The 19144-nt window shown below is 42.8% G+C and overlaps 1 protein-coding gene across 2 annotated transcripts in view; it reads right to left on the reverse strand.

Moving 5' to 3' along the window:
• Window positions 1–19144, reverse strand: part of ARHGAP22 (Rho GTPase activating protein 22) — a 125837-nt gene that overhangs the window by 20881 nt on the left and 85812 nt on the right. For both annotated transcript variants that reach the window (XM_086751969.1, XM_086751968.1), the window contains one exon: window positions 18465–18593. In XM_086751969.1, the coding sequence (XP_086608095.1) occupies window positions 18465–18570 (106 nt within the window). In that variant the 5' untranslated portion in view covers window positions 18571–18593. The remainder of the gene's footprint in view (window positions 1–18464; window positions 18594–19144) is intronic.

Genomic DNA, 19144 nt, shown 5'->3' on the forward strand with positions numbered 1-19144 from the left:
ATGGGAGTGACTTATCTTTATCACTGTAAATATTGTCTTGCAGAGCAAAGGTTTTACTAGCTCTCATTTCTCATCTGTTTGAATTTTCACCGAGATGAGTGTCTCCGAAGTAACGTTCTAGGACAGGGAATCTCTTCCTGCTTTTGCACAGGTTGCTTTGCAATCTCGTCACGTAATCCCGGCTGTCATGATGGGGCACAGCAGATCTGCCTGGTATGTGGGGCTCAGCATTGTCCAAGCATTTCCAGAGCACTTACAGAGGCTGGGCAGCCATGAAAGAACAAACTTTTCAGCCCAGTTTCTCAGATAACTTCTGAATCCAGATCATAGCTGAAAAAGCGAAGTTTCCATGGCCCGTTCATCTTACGCTCTCTACTGATCCTGCTCATGGGGGAGTAACAATCAACATTGCATATCATAGTAAATACACACAAAAATGATCAAGGTAACAGGAGTTGCAAACTACAGTGCAGGCCCCTCAGCTGTGAAAAACTGAGCAGGCACATGTGTCCTGTCTAATCTCCCTGATGCTATTCTGCTAGTGATCATTTCTTCCACATCCCCTGATCCTGGGCCACAGGCAAATGCAAACCAAAGTCCTTCAGCATTAGTTACAGTAAACTTGGGTTAGTCCCCAAGCTGTGCACCTTAGAGACAAAAAAAACCCTCCATATCCTATCATAAATCTCTGAGTCAGGCTTCCTCCCACCAAACCCGTCTATTTCCTTAAAACAATACATGGTATTTACTCTTCTAGATGCAAGACATATAGGTTTAGGGAGGTCAGGCTGTAGTAGGTGTCAGGGCAATTACAGGATAGCAGTCCAGTTTTCTTTAATCTCTCCTTGTTGAATCACCGCCCTATTTCCTAAAGGGTCTGTCTAGAGAATGCTCTGGGAAAGAGGTAAGTGCTCTGCATTCCCCAGGTATAGAGCTTCGAGACAACATTTTTCCAGAAGCCCATGTTCTGGTGTTCTAGACTTAACTCAGAGCAAGGACAAAGGCAGTGTCAGACACACACATACACAAGCACACACAGAGGAACTGCATACATAATCTCCACTTGCAGTGTGTCAGTAACACACTCTCATACACTTCAGGCAACATCAGTCCTTGCCTTCCCAGTCAACTTAAGTCATAACAGCAGTAGTTCTTTGTAGGTAGAATCAACATCAGCGACTCCTGGGTAACAAGTTGACTGCAACCAAGCAGAGACCACTGACACAGAGGTTAAGGAATGTGATGCTAAGCTAACAGAGATAAAAGGGTGACCTGCTTTGAGATTCAGAAGGAGCACCAGATGGACCTTTCACAAGCTCAGTATTAACATTACTGTGGGTGTCTGCTGCAGAACCAGATGCTAGGGACCCTATCTTTCACCCTTCTCAGGCACAGAGGTTGGTAACATCTTTTTCCCCTGGATGAAAATAGTGATCTTTGGAGGAAACGTAGGCACTGTAATATTCTTCTACTGCAATACCGCTCACTTCCCTTCACACCATTTAAAATAGGTAACAAGAAAAACCAGGCATGAGACCAAGACTGATATGACTGAGGATGAAGCTAATTCATCATATGATAAGTGAAAGTAGCCGACGCAAGCATGGGTTTCTTCTTGTGTGACAGTGTGTGCTGAAGGACTGCGCAGGCGAGATCACATATCCCTCACAGGTAATTTTTTTTTTGCTGAGGTGAAGAAAAGACCTTGAAGCCACTGCCGGGATGAAAGACTTCTCCCAGCCCAGCTCTCTTGGCTGCCTCCCACCTTGGTTTGGCAGCCCAACTCCAATTGCAGATGTGTTTTTTCTTTTCCTCAACCCTGAACCCTTATTTTCCAGGGAAGCACTAAAAAGGTCCCCAAGCATTACAAAGAAAATATTTCACTCAAGCTGAGTCTATTGGTAACTGCAACTTTCCCTTTGCAGCCCTGTTTTACACTGCAGCACTGTGCTTTTTCTTTCTCTCCATCTTAGCCTTAATTTTTTCTTGGCTGAGGCAGAGGCAAGGAACCCTCCAGCCACTGCTCAGAAGAAAGATTGCTCCCAGGAGAAGTCTTTTGGCAGTAAGAACATCAGGGTTGGGGTTTAGAGAGAGAAAGCACAGAGCTACAGCTAGTGGAGCTGGAAAGCTGGCCTTGGAGAATCTTTAATTTGTGCAGCGGCTGCAGAGCTTGTCCATGGTTTAGAAAAGGATACTAGTGTTAGGGTTCAGAAAAGGAGCAAGCTAAGAGCTATCTTTGGAGTGGGGCTGGAAAGGGACTGTAAAAGGCAAATTGGAGCTGCTGACAGTTTGGGCCTGCAGAAATCTTTCATCTGGGCATCTGCTGGGGGGGCCTTGATGAAGTCTGCCCTCAGGAAAATTACCGCTAGGGCTCTTACAGCTACAGCAGCAACAGACATAGCAGATGCACCTACTTTGGTCTCCCAGGGCAGGCTGAGGAGGCAATGTACTCCTAGCTCTGTAAAGCCCATCTTACTTCAGTTAGGTCTCAGAAAGGCTTGTAAAATGGATGTAGTAGAATGCCCCTGTAACTACCAGGATATGACAGCATCACTGGGCTGGACAGGGACTGCCCTGCCTTGCAAGAAAAAGCTAACGTGGAGTCAGTCACATACAGCCTCATCCTCTGGCTCCTCAAGGCATAGGCCTGTTTTTAATCACTGGTGCCTGCAGCTCAGACTGAACTTGGCAGTGCTTCACTCCATTTGATGATTCTGCTGGAAGACATTAAAGTCTTTCTCTTCATTCAGAAGAAGGGGAGCCAGTGCCATCCAGTCACACTCTGTGTTAGATTGGAAATAAAGCCAAAAGCTACTAGCAACTTAAGGGTTAACTTTCCTTGTCATACCCTTATCAATAGCTAGGCCTTTTTGTTTGGTTTCAAAGCAGAAAAACACCCTAGCATGCCTGGGACCACATCCTTAATCTCAGAAAGACTCAAGATATACTAAAAAAGTGGGCTAGCAGAGCTACTCCAACAAGCTGCCTCTGTTTTTTAAAGATTTAGGTGGCTCTTTGTGGAAAAAGTGAGCCAGGAATGATGTACTGACTAAGACACAGACAGGCTCTCTCTCCTGGCCTGAATAACTCACCCACCAGCTCCAGGCATACAAAGCCTATACATTCAGCTATGCTGTCCAGACACGCAGTGGGCAGGAAAACATATGCTCTCTGCTTCATTTTTCCTCAGAGCTCCGGTTTCAACAAAAATAAACTAAAGACAGAGATAATAAAGTCAGTTCTTAAGTAGATTTTCTTTATAGGGAGGACTGAGGACTATGTATGTACTTAAAGTGGGAGAAGTCCAGGCACACCTATGTCAGCTGTAAGCACAGCTTAGTACACACACATTAAAAGATGCACAGGAAGATAATCAGGCACACACCTGGATGCTGCTATACAGCAGTACACACACCCGCGCATGCATGTGGTGCCTCACAGACAGGCAGTTTACGGATGTAAAGATTGTGTACGTGCTCACCTGCACACGTAAGAATCTGCTTTTACCTTCCCACATTCATGCTTAGGCTCCCATTTATCTCTCTCTCCCACACATGAAAGCACTGAGAAAAAAATCATGGGCAGACGTTCAGAAATGCATATGCTTCCACAGCACAAAACACACACAAACCTGTAACTCTTTTTCCCTCCCCTGGCCCACCCAAGTACACACTACGTGAATTACTGCAGTAGCAACTGAAATAGAAGTTCCACGTTATGAGCTGTACGTGCCTAAGAAAAGATCCTAACAACTAAACAATCCAGCCAGACAAAGCATGCAAGAATGGGGGAAAGGAAAGGATGTAACAGATAATTAGGAATTAATTAGCAAGAGAAACTGAAGAAGTAACTTGCCCAAGGTCACGCAAATTGGTCTGTGGTAGAACTTGGTGTCTTCTGATCCCATTCTCCACAAAGAACAGCCTCCATATCCTAGAAGTCAATTGCTCTTATCCACATACATCCCTTTAAATATTCTATGTAAAAGCAAACAGAAACACATCTCCCCAGAACTATCCTCAAATGCTAGCTTAGCATCTGTTAGTATTTTTGGACAGACTGGGTCCTTCCTACTGTTTCCCCCTTTGTAAAGCCAGCTCCTTTTTTACATTCTTAGCTTCTGTCTGAGGCTAAGCTCAAATATTTGCTTTTCCTCTAGGAAAACCATCACAAATCTAAACTCCAGAAAATCACCTCATACCTCTTGTTCTTGTGCAGCACTCCGCTACATGACAGGCGCTGAGCTTCAAGCAGAAACCAGGCAGTGTCAGACAGCAGGAGCGGCAGAGAAAGAAAGTCCTGACTTCAGGCATCAGACACATTCTGAGTCCCAGCACTGGCAGCTTTCCATTCACTCAGCGCTACAGAGTGGAGAGCAGCCGATCTGCCCTGGGAGATAATCTCGGCAGCACATCTGGTCTTAGCTCCGCAACTCGGCATTAATTATGACTTGTGCAGAAAGCATTTGAAATATCCAATGAGACGCAGAGCTCCCCGGCTCCCTCTGCACGGGGAAGGAGAGAGGAGAAAGACAGGCAGGTAGGGTCTTGCCCACCCTCGAATCTGCCGCCAATGTAAACAGCAGCTAAGTATGGGTCACAAGTTTTAACAAAGGCATCCCCCATCGGCTCTGTAATATATTCATGCTCTAATTGCTTGTCAGATCTATTCTAGATAGCTGGAAAAGCTGAGCAACAGTTGCTGTCTGCATGCCACACTCTGGATCCCTTCCCGATACAGGCAATGTTAGTTGTGCTTCAGGCAACCGGGTGCCCTGGTCTGGCCTCTGATCTTCTTGCAAAGCACCAGAAGCAGAAACCTGGTTTTGGAAGGGAACTTACCCCCCGACCCCTACTCTGGGAGCCTTAGGGTGCTCCCAGAGTGTCTCCACAGCTCTGGGACATGTTGGAAAGTTTTACACAGCTCAGGAAAACCTCCAGTCTTTGACCTGGGCAGCTTTTTGTGCTTACAATCTCTGCTTTAGCCCTTTTCAGAGAAGTTGCCTAAGATGAACAGCTCAGCTGAATAACTGGTAGGGGAAGGAACTACAAACTCCTTACATGTGAACCAATCCCCAGGACTTACTGGCAGGAAAACACTCACTCCCTCAGCTCCTGCTCTTAGGGTAAGAAGCCTGTAGTTAAGAAAAATGCTTGTCACACAATGCCCTATGTACTTATACAGAGGTCAGCCCTGACAAAATGCACTCTTGTGACTGCAGATCTGCAGCAGTCACCACCCAAAACCTTTGCACCAAGCTTCTGGGGAATTTTGACAATTTCGACTAACTTTATCTCACTGTGCAGTGGGGAGGAAAAAAAAAAAAAGAAAAAAAAGAAAGGATCCCTGTCTGCAGCTGCTCATCTGCTTCTGTTATTAAAATATCATGTCTGTAGTCACTGTATAGACAACGCTCATCTGAACTTAGTGGCCCACCACTTTCTTAGCTACACTGTGGCTCACTTTGAACACACACGTCAAAGATACTGGATCCAGTAAATCAAGCTCTGAGATTCCAGTCACTGAGACAGCGTTGTCCCACAACTCAGGAAACCTTAGATCCAGCTCTGTCTCTACATTCTCTATTTTGACCAAAAACTCCTGAAGAAATGACTGTCTCTCACTACAGGTGAAGGCAGTACCAGGATCAAAAGCTCAAGTTCCTGAATGGCAAGGTAGTAAGGTATTCCTTAGCTATTCAAGGTATAACTTGAGTAGCAAGGTATTGCACAGCTAGACACTAGAAGCCCAGAGAATACACTACACAGTATGTAAAGCCCACTAAAGAATATCTGGAAAGTGATGGAGATACTTAAACAAAAGGTACAAATGAAGTCCTAGGTATTCTTCACACTTCTACCATCCTCTTTTCTCTTTCGGTGAACACAGCAGGCTGCAGGTTAGGGAGAGCCTGCCCACAGTGCTAACTGGTGAGCAGGATCAATCCTCTTCTGAATGGCTGAGACACCATCAGGATTTTTGGCTCTCTTCTCTGGAACAATGTCTCAAAACGTGTCACGTCTGCTAATAACATTATGGAGCCTAGGACTCAATGTTTGGAATGGGAGCCCAGGATATAGCAAATGCAGACTTTTATTCTTCCATTCACTTCTCCATTTCTGTTTTCCATCTCCCAAAACCAAAACAAGGAGGCATCCAATGAAATAGAAAGTCATGTTATTTAACATGGATATTGTTACAGCCAAAGTGTAATTAACCTGTGAAATTCATAGCCTCTGTCTGTGGCCAAGGATACAGCATGATTCAAGACTTTAGCATAATTTATAATACCATGAGTTGTGAGATGTAAACTCTTCTCCAAAGAAAGAGCAAACATAGCTCTCTAGTGAGAGAAAAAGGCAGAAGGAGCATACGCTTGCACACATGAGCATCACAACTAAAGTATAAAATAGCAGCTGCTTCAACGTTGTTCCCTGCACACGGTAACTGCAGCTACAGGTGTCCTGTGAGAAGAATGCAACATTGTACTGCCCATCTACACACTTCACAGTTACCACCTGTCTCCTTATATGAAACAATTCCTAATGCCTTTCAAAGTATTGTGTTAAAAATCATTACTTAGATCACAGAATGAGGAGACTGGAATAAAAATCACTATATATATATATATATATATTATTTTTTTTCTTTTTCTGGTCTTCTGTGTTTTAAATTTCCAGGTCACACTTGGATCCTCTTTTCTCTGTTAACCACATTTCTCAAAAATGAAATCCAAGATTCACACATAATCACTGGATTGCAGGGGCCGCAGACTACAGAAGTGTACTTGATACTGCAAGAATATGAATAAAATCCAGAGAGCTGGCCACATTGCATATAAACTACCATCAAATTTTTTCACCTGGCGATCTCCCCATACACGTGTGCCAAGGAGAGAAGGAGTAATGGAGGCTGAACTCCCTCTTTCCCCATTGGTGTGAATTTGCTTAGCTCTAGAGAAGTTTACCACTGGGTGGCTCTTATTTTCCTAAAAAAGAACTTAGGTTTCTAAAAAACTGTTTAGCAAGTACATCTCACATGAACTTGCTGCTGGGGAGCTGGAGGCATTTTTTTCCCTGGTGTCATTTTATTGAGAGAGTCCTAGTAATGCTCTCATGAGCTAGCACCACCACAGTTATTCTGCTGCAGGTACCAGAGCAGGAAGAAAGCATCCTGCCTGTACACGTCACTACAAGCCTTGAGACTGGCTGGGAAGTTCACTACAGCTCACACAACCTCTGAAAATCCAGGCACGTCTCAGGCTTGGCATCTAACTTAGGTCAAATTCACTCTTGAATTTGGTTGCAACAGACAGGAGTGGTGAACCTGCATGAACTCAGACAATATCCCTCCTCATCTCTGACTGTGAGCAAACTTGTTGGCTTGCACAGCTCTAGTGAGTGCCCATAGGGTGTGGGTATTTTTAGACACCAGCTTACACAAAGTATTAGCTAATATACAGGTAGACTCAAACAGACCTGTCTGAGGGGGCTCAGATCTGGGAAACTGCTTCATCTATTTGTACAGAAAGGTCTAGCATTAAAGTTAGAATCAGAGCTGAAGCTCCCTCATTTTCAAGTTGAGCTTTGTACAGATTCATTTTTTAAACCAGGCAAACATGGGCACTTAAACATCTCCTTGTACCTACTGAACAGTGAAATGGCTACAGGACTGCCAGTCACGGGGCTGAACCTAGCAGCAAAGACTTCAGCAGTACATCTCCTGTACAGAAAATTTCCCTTCCAGTTTCCTCCGTCTCCAAACGCTTTGGGCAGATCCTTCTCTGAAAAAAATTATGTTCCCACACCCCTCTCCTGCTCTGAGCTTGGGTCTCAACCTTTACTGGTAAAACAAAATCTTTTGAGAATAAACAGGCTTCTGTTTACTGACTGATAAACCAGTTCACCCTGGGTTGAAAGGTTAGCAGATAGCTATGTTCATCCTTCTACCACAGTCGATTCTACCTAACCTGTGTGAAGTGTCTTCTCATTTCTGTAAAATATGTCAGGAAAGGAACTGACTGAGCAGCACAGTAAATTACCCTGCCGTGGACTCTGACCACTTTATGCTCTAATTTGAGACTGTAACTGTTTACTCAGAGAAAAGATGATAAACAGACCTAAACATCACTTAACCACATTCTGAATCCAGAGCCAAACCCCTGTGTTTATTGGTCTATTTCTCTCTAAACAAAGGCAAGAAGCATTTAGAGAACAAAATATCGAGCAAGAAAAAAACGCCTTTTAGCAAGCAGTGATCTAGACAAACGTGCCCTGTAAAACTTCTTTCTCCCCACAACATAAGAACATCTTTTTATTTACTGACTCTTGCACATGCTTGCTACATTGAATAGATAGTTTCCATAGACTTGACTGAAGCTATGGCTGTAGAAAGCATCTGACCAGCAGATCATATCTTTCAAGCGCGCGGCATGTTGATGCCCTCTCACTGTAAAATTTTACAAAAATTCTAAGTGTAAGTAAAAAAATAGTTATGACATAGTATAATTGTTGCCACCAGCATCACATCACTAGAGAAGGATGAGAATTCCAGCTGTGGGTTCGAAAGCAAGGATTATGGAGTCTGAAATCTGTTGCTGATCCTCATCTATAGTACAGAATGAAACGAGCCACCTGGATTTCTGGCCATGCCAGAACCTGGCAGCCAACCAGCCCCTTTTATCCATTAAAAAAACTGAAAAAATTTATATCCTCAAACCTTCCCAAGTCTAAAAGGCTGATAATCTAAGCACAATCAGTCACTGAGAAGCAGACAGGATCAACACTGAATGTACGGTTGCTTATCCAAATCAAACTTCATCATAAATACCTCTGTCAATCTGTAACCTGCAATTGTAAAGCTCACCACCAGGTAAATTGTATATGGCTTAATTTTATTGCTTCCTCAAACAACTAAAATCCTCAGTCAATATAAAGCATAACTTATACCTTCGCCACACAAGCATAAGTTCATGGTCTAAATTCTAGCAACAGTTGAACCTGGCTGGTTGTGCTTGGTAAGGGGATGGCATTTAACTCCAATTCGTAAAATGAATAAAATATTTCAGTAAGTTTCCTAACCTTGCAGGAACACTTCTAGAAGAGGTCAAGGGCTGAACGTTCCCTTCCCTGATCTGTAACTCAGAAGATAGGAAGGGGAAATTGCAAGACTGATTACATCATGATGGAGGAAAAGGAAAAAGGAGCAGCTGGGGCAAGGGAGTAAAAGCGGAACCTTTAGAAAGGAAATAGGAAAAGAGAGGGTGAATTCTTTGGCTCAGCTCCTAAATGGTTAAAATTGCAACTTGCAAGCAGCATACTACCCTTACAGTAAGCACATATCCTCATAACATTCATCAAAGGACTAATACAGAGAAATTAAAAGGCTTGCCTGCAAGCTGAGAAACACCACAGGAACATGTTTGTCCCATTAATCATACACTGCCAGGACGTGCAGTGAGAACCATCAGTGTTTTAAAGACTGTCAGCTTTCAAACATCAAGTATAAATCTAATGATTACAGGAATTGTCTCACTGAGAAACCACCAATGTAGGAGGTGGTACTGGTCAGATCATGCGTTACAAGGCAGTAGCCAGCAACAGAGTAACAAATGCCCAGCCACTGTCTCCTCTCCATGGCATTTACAAGCTGAAGAGAAGAGAAAAACAATCTGTTATGAAAGTAAACACAAGCCCCACCGTATTTTATCTAAAGCTGGAATGATCTTAGCAATACAACATACACAAAGCTAATGGCTCCTTCCCAGAACTTTTTCTTTGACAGCCCAGGTAGACTTATCTTCTATGAACCCATCTAATGCTATTTTGAATCTATTCATTATTTTTGTTTCCACAGCACCTTATGACAATGAGTTTCATAATTTAATTTTGCACTTCATGAAACACTTTTTTTCTTGGTTCAAATCTCATGACTGTGCACTGTTCAAATCCTCCTTACTTTTGTGATTTTATCCACCAGACCTTCCTGCAATCTTCTCTTTTCCAAGACCTTTTTCAAAGTAATTTTTTTGAGGAAAAGGCTTAAGTTAGATAGATTTTACATCTTAATTGCTTACACAACCTCTGGAGTACAAGACCAATTCAGGGCAGAGCTTGTATTAAAAATTCTACCCTGAACTTGAAAAACCCTTCCCAGTACAGCTTTCATCCAAATGGAAACATTCCCATGTGATGTTTCATTTTATCAAATCAGCATTTCCCAAAAGACTTTCATCAAGAAAATCCCATGAAAAGTTTACCCTGCTCACCTGCAAATGTAGTAGAAGTCATTTCTATTTGTATTTTTTCCTCTATTTGCTGAGCAGAGGCACTGAGAAGGATTCTTGCTCAGCTGCCTGTCATTCCCCAGTACTGCTCTTTGGTGCCCAGGACTGCCCATGCTAACAGACAAAGTACTACAAATTCATTCTCCTGATGCCAAACTGCATCATCCTTCAGAAGCCACTGGAACTAAGCTGGTTAATGACAGCTAGAGAGATGGCATTGCAGTGCAGAACTCGTTCTGCTGCCCAGAGTTTTTGAAATGAATAGTGGGGGATTTGCCCCTCTTACTGCACAAGTCCTGACGCACTACTCAGAGTAACCATTTCTGCTTTGTGATGACCAGGTTACTGCATGGTCTCCACTCAGAGGCCAGATAAGCTTGGGCACTGGTACTGAATGTCACTTAAAGCCTTTAGCCAGCAACTTTAAAGGTGAAATATACTCAAGGAGTGAACTAAAGAGATGTGAAAATTGCTAATTTTATATGGAAGTGGAGTAGCCAGCTGACTTCTAAAGGTAGGATCTTCAAAAGTCATTAAGGAACACCTTTTGCTCTTGACATGCTTTAGTTTTGCTTTTAGTTTTACACCCTTCCATCAAGTATTTATATACACTGATAAGATCCACTCTGAACCTTCTCTTCCTTTAATCATCTTAGTGGCATTTCACTGGACTTTCTCCAGTTAAGCCTACACCTTTCTTGTCCTGGAGAGCCCAGAACTGGATAAAGCACTCCAAATGTGGTCTCACCAGGGCTGAGGGGAAGGCTCACCTCCCTCAACATGCTGGCAATGCTCTTCCTAATGCAGCCCAGGAATCCGTTGGCTTGCCACAAGGGTGCATTGCTGGCTCATATTCAACTCGCTGCCCAACAGCATCCCAGGTTCTTCCCTGCAAAGCTGCTTTCTAGCCAGTCAGCCCCTAGTGTGTAGTGTTGCCTAGGTTTATTCCTCCCCAGATGCAGGACTTTACATTACCCTGTTGAATTTCATGGGGGTTCCTGTCCACTCGTTTCTCCAGCCTGTTGAGGTCATAGAATCATAGAATAATTTGGGTTGGAAGGTACCTTTAAAGGTCATCTAGTCCAAGCCCCCTGCAAGGAGCAGGGACATCAACTAGACCAAGCTGCTCAGAGGCTGGTCCTTCTGAATGATGGCACAATCATCTGATGCACCAACCATTCCTCCCAATATCATCTGCACGCTTGCTGAGAGTGTACTCTGTTCCATTATCCAGTTCATTAATGAAGCTGTTAAACACTACTGGCCCCAGTATCACCCCTTGGGCTGCACCACTAATGACTGGCCTTCAGATAGACTTTGGGCTGCTGATCACAATCCTTTGAGTGCAGCAGTTCAGCCAGTTTTCAATACACCCTGTTGTCTATTTATCTAGTGTATACTTTATGATTTGTAAATGAGGGTATTACAGGAGACAGTGTTGAAAGCCTTGCTAAACACAAAACAAACAGTAGTCACTGCTGTTCCCTCATCTACCGTTTCATCACGGAAGGCTATCAGGTTCGTTAAGCATAACTTCCCCTTCATAAATCCATGCTGACTACTCCCAGTCAGCTTTTTGATCTTAATATGTTTGTAAATTACTTCTGGGTTTGTTTGCTCCATCACCGTCGCAGCAACAAAGGTGACCAGCCTTTAGTTCCCTAGGCCCTCCTTCTTAAAGATAGGAGTCTTCAGGGACCTCACCCAATTACGCATCAGCCAGCTCCCTCAGCACTTATGGATGCATCCCATCAGGTCCCATGGACTTGGGTATATCCATTTTCTTTAAATGTTCCCTAACCTGGTCATCCTCTACTGAGAAGTATTCCTTACTCCAGGCATTCCCACTGGCTTCAGGGGCTAGGGAACGACGAAGTCAAATCTTACCAGTAAAGTCTGAGGTGAAAAAGACATTGAGTACCTTGTCCTTTTTAATGCTCTTTGTCATCAAGTCTCCTGCCTCTTTCAGTAGTGCACCTACAACATTTTCCCTGGTCTTCATGTTGTTGATATGCCTGAAGAAGCCTTTCTTGTTGCCCTTCACAGCCCCACCAGATTCAACTCCAGGTGGGCTTTAGCTTTCCTAAGTCCACTTCTGCATGTTCAGACAGTTTCTCTATATTCCTTTTAGGTCACTTGTCCCTGCCTTCCACTCCTATGTTTCCTTTTCAGGTCTGAGCTTTGTCAGGAGCTCCTTGTTCATCCATGCAGGCCTCCTGCCACCTTTGCTTGTTTTCCTGCACATGGAGGACTGTTCTTGAGCTTGGTGAAGTAATCCTTGAAAAAATCAGCAAGCTCTCCCGGCCCTCTCTTCTCTCCAAGACCATATCTCCCATGGGATTCTTCCAAGCATATCCCCGAAAATGCCAAAGTCTGCTGTCCTGAGGTCCAGGGTTGTGATCCTTCTATTTCCCTTGCTGAACAATGCCTTCAGAGTGGCTCTTTTACAGATACTTATTGTGACCTCAGGTAAGTTACTTAATTGCTCAATACCTCAGACTCCTCCTTTACAAAAAATGAGGACATTAGCCCTTCCCTAACTCAAGGCTGCATCACAATGGTAAAATATGTTGGTCATAAAGCAGTAAGAGAAACCCCAGATATATCTGACAGAGGTAAGTTAGAAAAAAAAACAAAACAAACAAACCTTAATCAGATCTCAAAAACAGATCTTAAACTTTCTGTGTCTCAGTTTCTATATCCACAAGTGTACCCTCTGTCTGTGGTATCTTTGCCTGGGGCAATGCCAACCAGTACCTCCTCGCAGATGATTCATGCACCTCCTAGCCCCAGGCAGATATCTGTACTCATAACCCCCATCATTTTTCTCTTCCTCTTCCATTGGTTGGGCCCATCTCCCAACATGAGACAACACTGAAGAGCAAACACAGATAAGCTGCATCAGGCGCCAGCCGTCTCTGTGCAGAGATAAGGGCACATGTCAGGCACAACAAACACCTAGCACCACTTCCCACACACCTGTGGGAGCCTGCACAAGGGAAGCCCACCCTGCCACCTAGAGAAAGGGCTCCTCTTGGCCCAGCCAGGAATCCCACTTGAGACTGTCACTCTGGAGGAGTCCTCTAGCAAGACAGGGAGCAGAAACCTACTCTCTGTCCTAACACTCAGCAGTTAACAGAAGTCGCCTCCCTCTTCATTACTGCGGTATCTTAGCATCTTAAATCCACTGATATGATTCTATGCTCTCGATGCTCTTACTAGAAAATCCCCATCTTGCAGGTGGAAAAATTAAACCCCAGACTCCTAAGACTTAATGTCATATCCTAGCTCCTAAACACTCTGGCATCCTGCTGGACACACATCTAATATCAATATCTGACCCTTCAAAACAGTCATGTTTTGCTCTCATGCAGATGTTATCTGAAAGTCATTTATTCATCTAAAACAGGATTCCTAATCAGGCCTATGTAGGGCTATTCTTCCATTACTTATAATGACATTGAGATAGGTATTAAATGACACTTCAGAGACTTGTCCTCTAGTTTGCAGCTCTCCCCTAACGCAAGACATGATCTGCACAGGGCCCTGATTGCAAGCAAAGACATTCTCCTCACTGTTTAGCTGACAAAAGAAAAAAGAATCCACACATCATGGTTTAATCTATATGGAGAAGTGGACTGAAATTAGTGACAAATAGAGTGGCTTCCTCAGTGAACACGTCTTCAGAGCCCACCAGTTAAAAAGTGGCTATTCGTCCTGAATGAAGAAACCACTTGTGGAGCTCTTGCAGCATAATTACTTTGTCACAGGGTAAAGCTCTCCATGTTTGCCTCAGGGAGTCACATCTTTTCCAACTACTTCACCTCCTCTCCATCACAAGGAACTGATGAAAGCTTGGGATGAGGAGGAGAAATTAGGATAAAGTAATGGAGAAAGAAAGGAGCTGTGACATGCATTTTTGGCAGAGGAGCAAGGAACTGCTCATGACAAGAAAGAATACGTAAACAGAAGAAAATAAACACAAACATAACAGAAGATTAACACAGAATGATTCCGTCCCCATGCAGTGCTGATCGTGTGCTGAGCTGTAAGAGAGAGTTACGCCACTTGGCTTTCAACTCAGGCACCAAACTCTCAGCTTTTGTACCTCATGGGCCAAAATTCAGTTCTAAACACTTTATGTTTTACATCTGATGCAAGACAAAAATGAGGAAGGCATGCCAGCTGAGAGGTGAACAGATGGAGAGAGATTTCCTTAAAGCAGCTGTATTTTTTCAGACTAGCAGTACAGCCCCACCACACACATACAGAGTGAGGAATGACCTCCTCTTCCCCCTACTACACTAAACACTTCCACTGCATCCACCTTCAGAGGACACTGGCAGGCTCACTCTCATCCAAACCTACAGCCATGAACCTTTTGCATTTAGCGCTACACACTGCTACATATTAAAGAGCAGCTGCAGAACAGCATGACTGTTGGGCACTCCAAATAAACTTTTAGTGGTGTAAACTCAGAGTAAAATTCATCCGTCATCGAGGTAAGAAGGATCATAGTGAACAGTTTTAATAATCTTCTGTCAGAATGTGCTTCAAAACTTACTGTTATCAAGCCACTGTGACAAACTTAAAGAATAAAGACATAATCAAAACATACAGAGTACTCTCAAATCTCAGTTTACAAAATCTTCTGCTTCAAATAAGATGGACCAGACTCAAGAATTCAGGAGCCTGAAACTCAGGGAACCTTGTTAGAAACTATTTTCCCCACAAACAAGACAGCTCTTCTTCAAAAGACTTAGGAACTCTAGGATTTTATTTTAAGGCCACATTTGAAGTGTATTTCAAAGCGCACATTCCATATGGCTTTTAAGCCTGAATGTGTCTTCTATTAATAATTTGGGATCCTCAGCAGCTTTGGGGAGTTTTCAGTTTTATTTTAAGAAGCTTTTGCTGTTCACCTTTAAACATAGTTCATGTGCCCACATGAACATGTAAGAAGATACCCTCAACCTTTTTGATTTATGTTTCTTTTGTACATCAGCAAAGATTAAAGTGTGGCTAAGCCTCCCCTTTTATCTTGGCATAATTCATTTTTACACCATATCAGCCTTCTCCAGGGCTGGAGATTTACATATTAATAATGAAGCTTGCTTTTTAATTCCTCTCACCATGCCTTTAGCTTTATATATTAAAACGTGTCGATAGATAAGACTTAGCTCTCAAATTAGTGGTGGTAGCAAAGCAGAGTTCGAATTATTCAACTAAAACACAGAGACAGCTATGTTTACTGTCCTCCTACATTTCAGCTAAGTTGGGATTTCACTTACAAAGAAATTGCCCTGCTCTGATTCTGATGGAAGAGGAGTAGGTTTGATCACTTCCCCAAACTGGCTAAAACCATTTGGAAACAACAGATTGAACATCTTAACTATTAGCTAGTTATTGAACTCCGATAGATACTTTGTCAACTGCAGAGAGTGAGGATGCAGCTCCATGGTTTACCTGAAGCCAGTTTATGTGTAGGTTGCAGTCAGAATGAACAAGCATGCCCTCTTCCATCCCATCATCTCTCCCCACTACTCTCTTTGTGTTGGAACTACCAGTCCTGCAGCTGCATGGTTAAAAGGGCTAGGGAGCCAACCCACCTACAAACTAATCCTCCCTCCTTCTTTTTTCTGCCAGATCATTTCCTACTGCACAGCTGCATAACCACTAGTATTAGCAAAATGAAATGGGGAGGGAACACATGGTTGCAAGGTGGGAAAAGACCACTCCTGAAAGCAGCTAGCACTTCAGTCAGCTCAGAAAAGCAATGAAACCATAGCATAAGAATCTGTTCATGCAGCTTGGACTACAGAGCAGACATAGCCAAGCTAGCTTTAGACTGCTGCATTTGAATATTTGGGCAGAGAGCTCTGGCCAGGCTGACTGCCCAGGATGTATCCATGTTCTTGGGTAGTTTTTATCCAGAGGTAGAGGAAAATAATCAATACAAAATTGCAATTCTTTCCAACTCTGTAAACAACAGTGCTTCTCTTCTACAGATCTTAAGCAGCTCTCACCAACAGCTGAAGCAGCCTTTACACTAACATTGATGAAACCAGATCAAATTTGCGGTATGTGAGAACAGCAACAAACAGCAGCTGCTGTATTCTCCCCCCAACACTGTTGTATGCCCCCCTGCACTGCCCTGCTCCCACATTCTCTTTATTTCATTCTGTTTTTTGATATCTCATAAAGTCCCTGTTCCTGGAATCAAATGTAAGAGTATCCACCTCACTTAAAGGAAAAACAAAATGTTATCCAATAACTTTGCAGAGAAATTTAGAGGTACAGAAAAAGAGCAGATTAATTAGAACAATACTGCCTCCATAAAGTAACAAACAAACAAGAAGAAATCCATCCCTACTTTTATGCCATTCTCATGTTTCTGTTTTTAAAGCCTCAGGATTTAAAATTATTTATTATTATAATATTTAAAAAGATGCTTGCTCTGGAACTATTCCAAGAGACTGACAACATGAACATTAACAAAAAAGAAGCCAAATTTGCACTGATACCAGCTGTCCTGACAGAAGAAGCCTTAAAGAAGGAGCCTGTTGCTGGATCATGTACCATTTGTCATGACTGAATGTCTCCTTTTTCCTCAGAGTATTTATTTGATGCACATAGCAAAGCTGTAAAATACACGCTATAAGGTTCACTACAAATGTCCACAGAAATACCATCTCAGATTCTGAGACTTCTGATGGAGGAACTACAGGCAGCTGCACTGAGCTCAGTCTAAAAGACCCTTCACTGTGGACTGGACTTCAGAAGGAAATCAAAACAAGCCCATATTCATGTTTGAATCATGGTAGATTAGTTCCTATTACTAAAAAGGGCTTGCTCTGCCCACAGCACAACAGTACTGCATGCAACCTCTCAGAATCAGGTAAAAGCTGCCTTTTTGTACATACATCCTTTCTGCTAAGTGAAAGAAGGATCTAGGAAAAAATTACATCATCGGTAGAGATTGTCTTCCAGACAAACCAAATGCGTGTGCTGAGCTGTAAGAGAGAGTTACGCCACTTGGCTTTCAACTCAGGCACCAAAACTCTCAGCTTTTGTACCTCATGGGCCAAAATTCAGTTCTAAACACTTTATGTTTTACATCTGATGCAAGACAAAAATGAGGAGACTGAAAATTCTAAGAGTCACTTAAAAGAGAAAAAAAAAAAAGAAACAAAAAAAACACAAACATAAGATAAAAGTTACTAACAAACACTGGGTCTTCTTAGTGAACCTTGTTGTATCTGAGCCTCCCTCAATTGCATCAAGGTCACTTCTTTTTCCCCTAGGTCCAGGAAAACTAGTAACTTCATTTCAGCAAAGGTAATTATATTACCTAACCCTTATCTGGCACTTTTTTATCTGTACTTTTCAAAAAAGGTCAATATCACTGTCCACATACAATACCACTATTTGCATGAACTTAATCAGTAGCTCACAAGACACTTCAAAGCATAGAGTGTCCAGTACAGAGCCAGCAGCTGCTGTCACCAACAGTGAACCCAGAAGAAAACATCCATGAACTCTTGCTCTATGCTACACCACAAAACCACCTCCTATCTAATCTACTGAGTTGAGAACTTGAAGAATTTGGTATACTATCAACACCTAAGAGTCTGGATTTTTTGTTTATTTTAATTACAGGAATTGTCAACAGCTGTATTATCTTACAGATGTTCACTCAGCCTGACCCTGTTGTTCTTCCTCATGCTACACCCCCACAAAAGCCAGTGGAAGTTTTGTCTTCTCAACTGGGCCCTACATTAGCTAGATGAAAAGTTTTGCTGCCTCTAGCTGAACGGTGGTTAAAGATAGGCATCCAGCCTTGCGATAGAAAAATTGAGATATCTAGACACACTTCTTTGTGTCCAGAAGGATAAGAAAGGTCCACAGAATAGTTCATAATTAGCTGTAAAAAACTGAGTTCTGACAAAAGTGACCGAGAGTCAGTTATACAGTCCGGTTGTGCCCTCCCATTCCCTTCCATCCCCTGGCAAAAAAAAAGTGACCCCAATCCCCTTGCTGCAAAACACTTCAGACAATCAAGAGCTTATCTAGGCATCTCAGTGATCTTACAGTGTTACACATATCCTAGTATCACAAGAATATGTTTTACCTTGAGGCAAATGTTTTAATTTATGTGCATGTGAGCTATTTGCAATACCTCCACCAAATGGAGCCCATATAACCCGTCGGATGGCTTTCACCCAATCTTCCATTTCATTCTGGGAATTAGCCATGAGCAGGAAAGCCTCATGATTGACAGGCATCTTTTCCCGATCCCCTGCACCACCTGAAAGACAGAATACAAACATCTTTTAGCATCTAGTTCAGAAGAGAGCAACCAATGTTTAAAACCATCAAAAGTCTGTATCAAAATGATCAAATGATTATTTTAATTGAACGGTTTTACACACAATTCCTGCCTATGTGCTTCAGCAGCCACAAAACCCAGGCTGGTAGAAGATCAAAGTAGAAGTGCAAAATGTGCACATCTACTGTGGGAACCTGGAGACGATGTACCTGCTGTCCCGGTAATAAGCAAAGTAAAAGTACGTGCTGTAAGACCCTGTAGGAAGAGTACTAAATTAATTCCACACACTTGTGCTGAGGTATTGAGAGATTATTACCCACAATGGGGACCAAGTGAATCATAAGACATTAGTGCTTGAGATCCAGAAGTTGCAAGATCATCCACTTTCCCCAAGTCCCCGGGAATTTCTATTTCTATTCTCAATATAGAAAGAGAGATCCGTTCTGATTTTGGCTCCAATTCAGAATGAATGTTTTGAAGAGGAGTTAAGACTTGGGGATATGGATTTCTCTCAGGACCTACTAACATTG

The sequence above is a fragment of the Chlamydotis macqueenii genome, chromosome 7, assembly GCF_036417535.1.
Source record: "Chlamydotis macqueenii isolate bChlMac1 chromosome 7, bChlMac1.mat, whole genome shotgun sequence".
Taxonomy (NCBI): Eukaryota; Metazoa; Chordata; class Aves; order Otidiformes; family Otididae; genus Chlamydotis; species Chlamydotis macqueenii.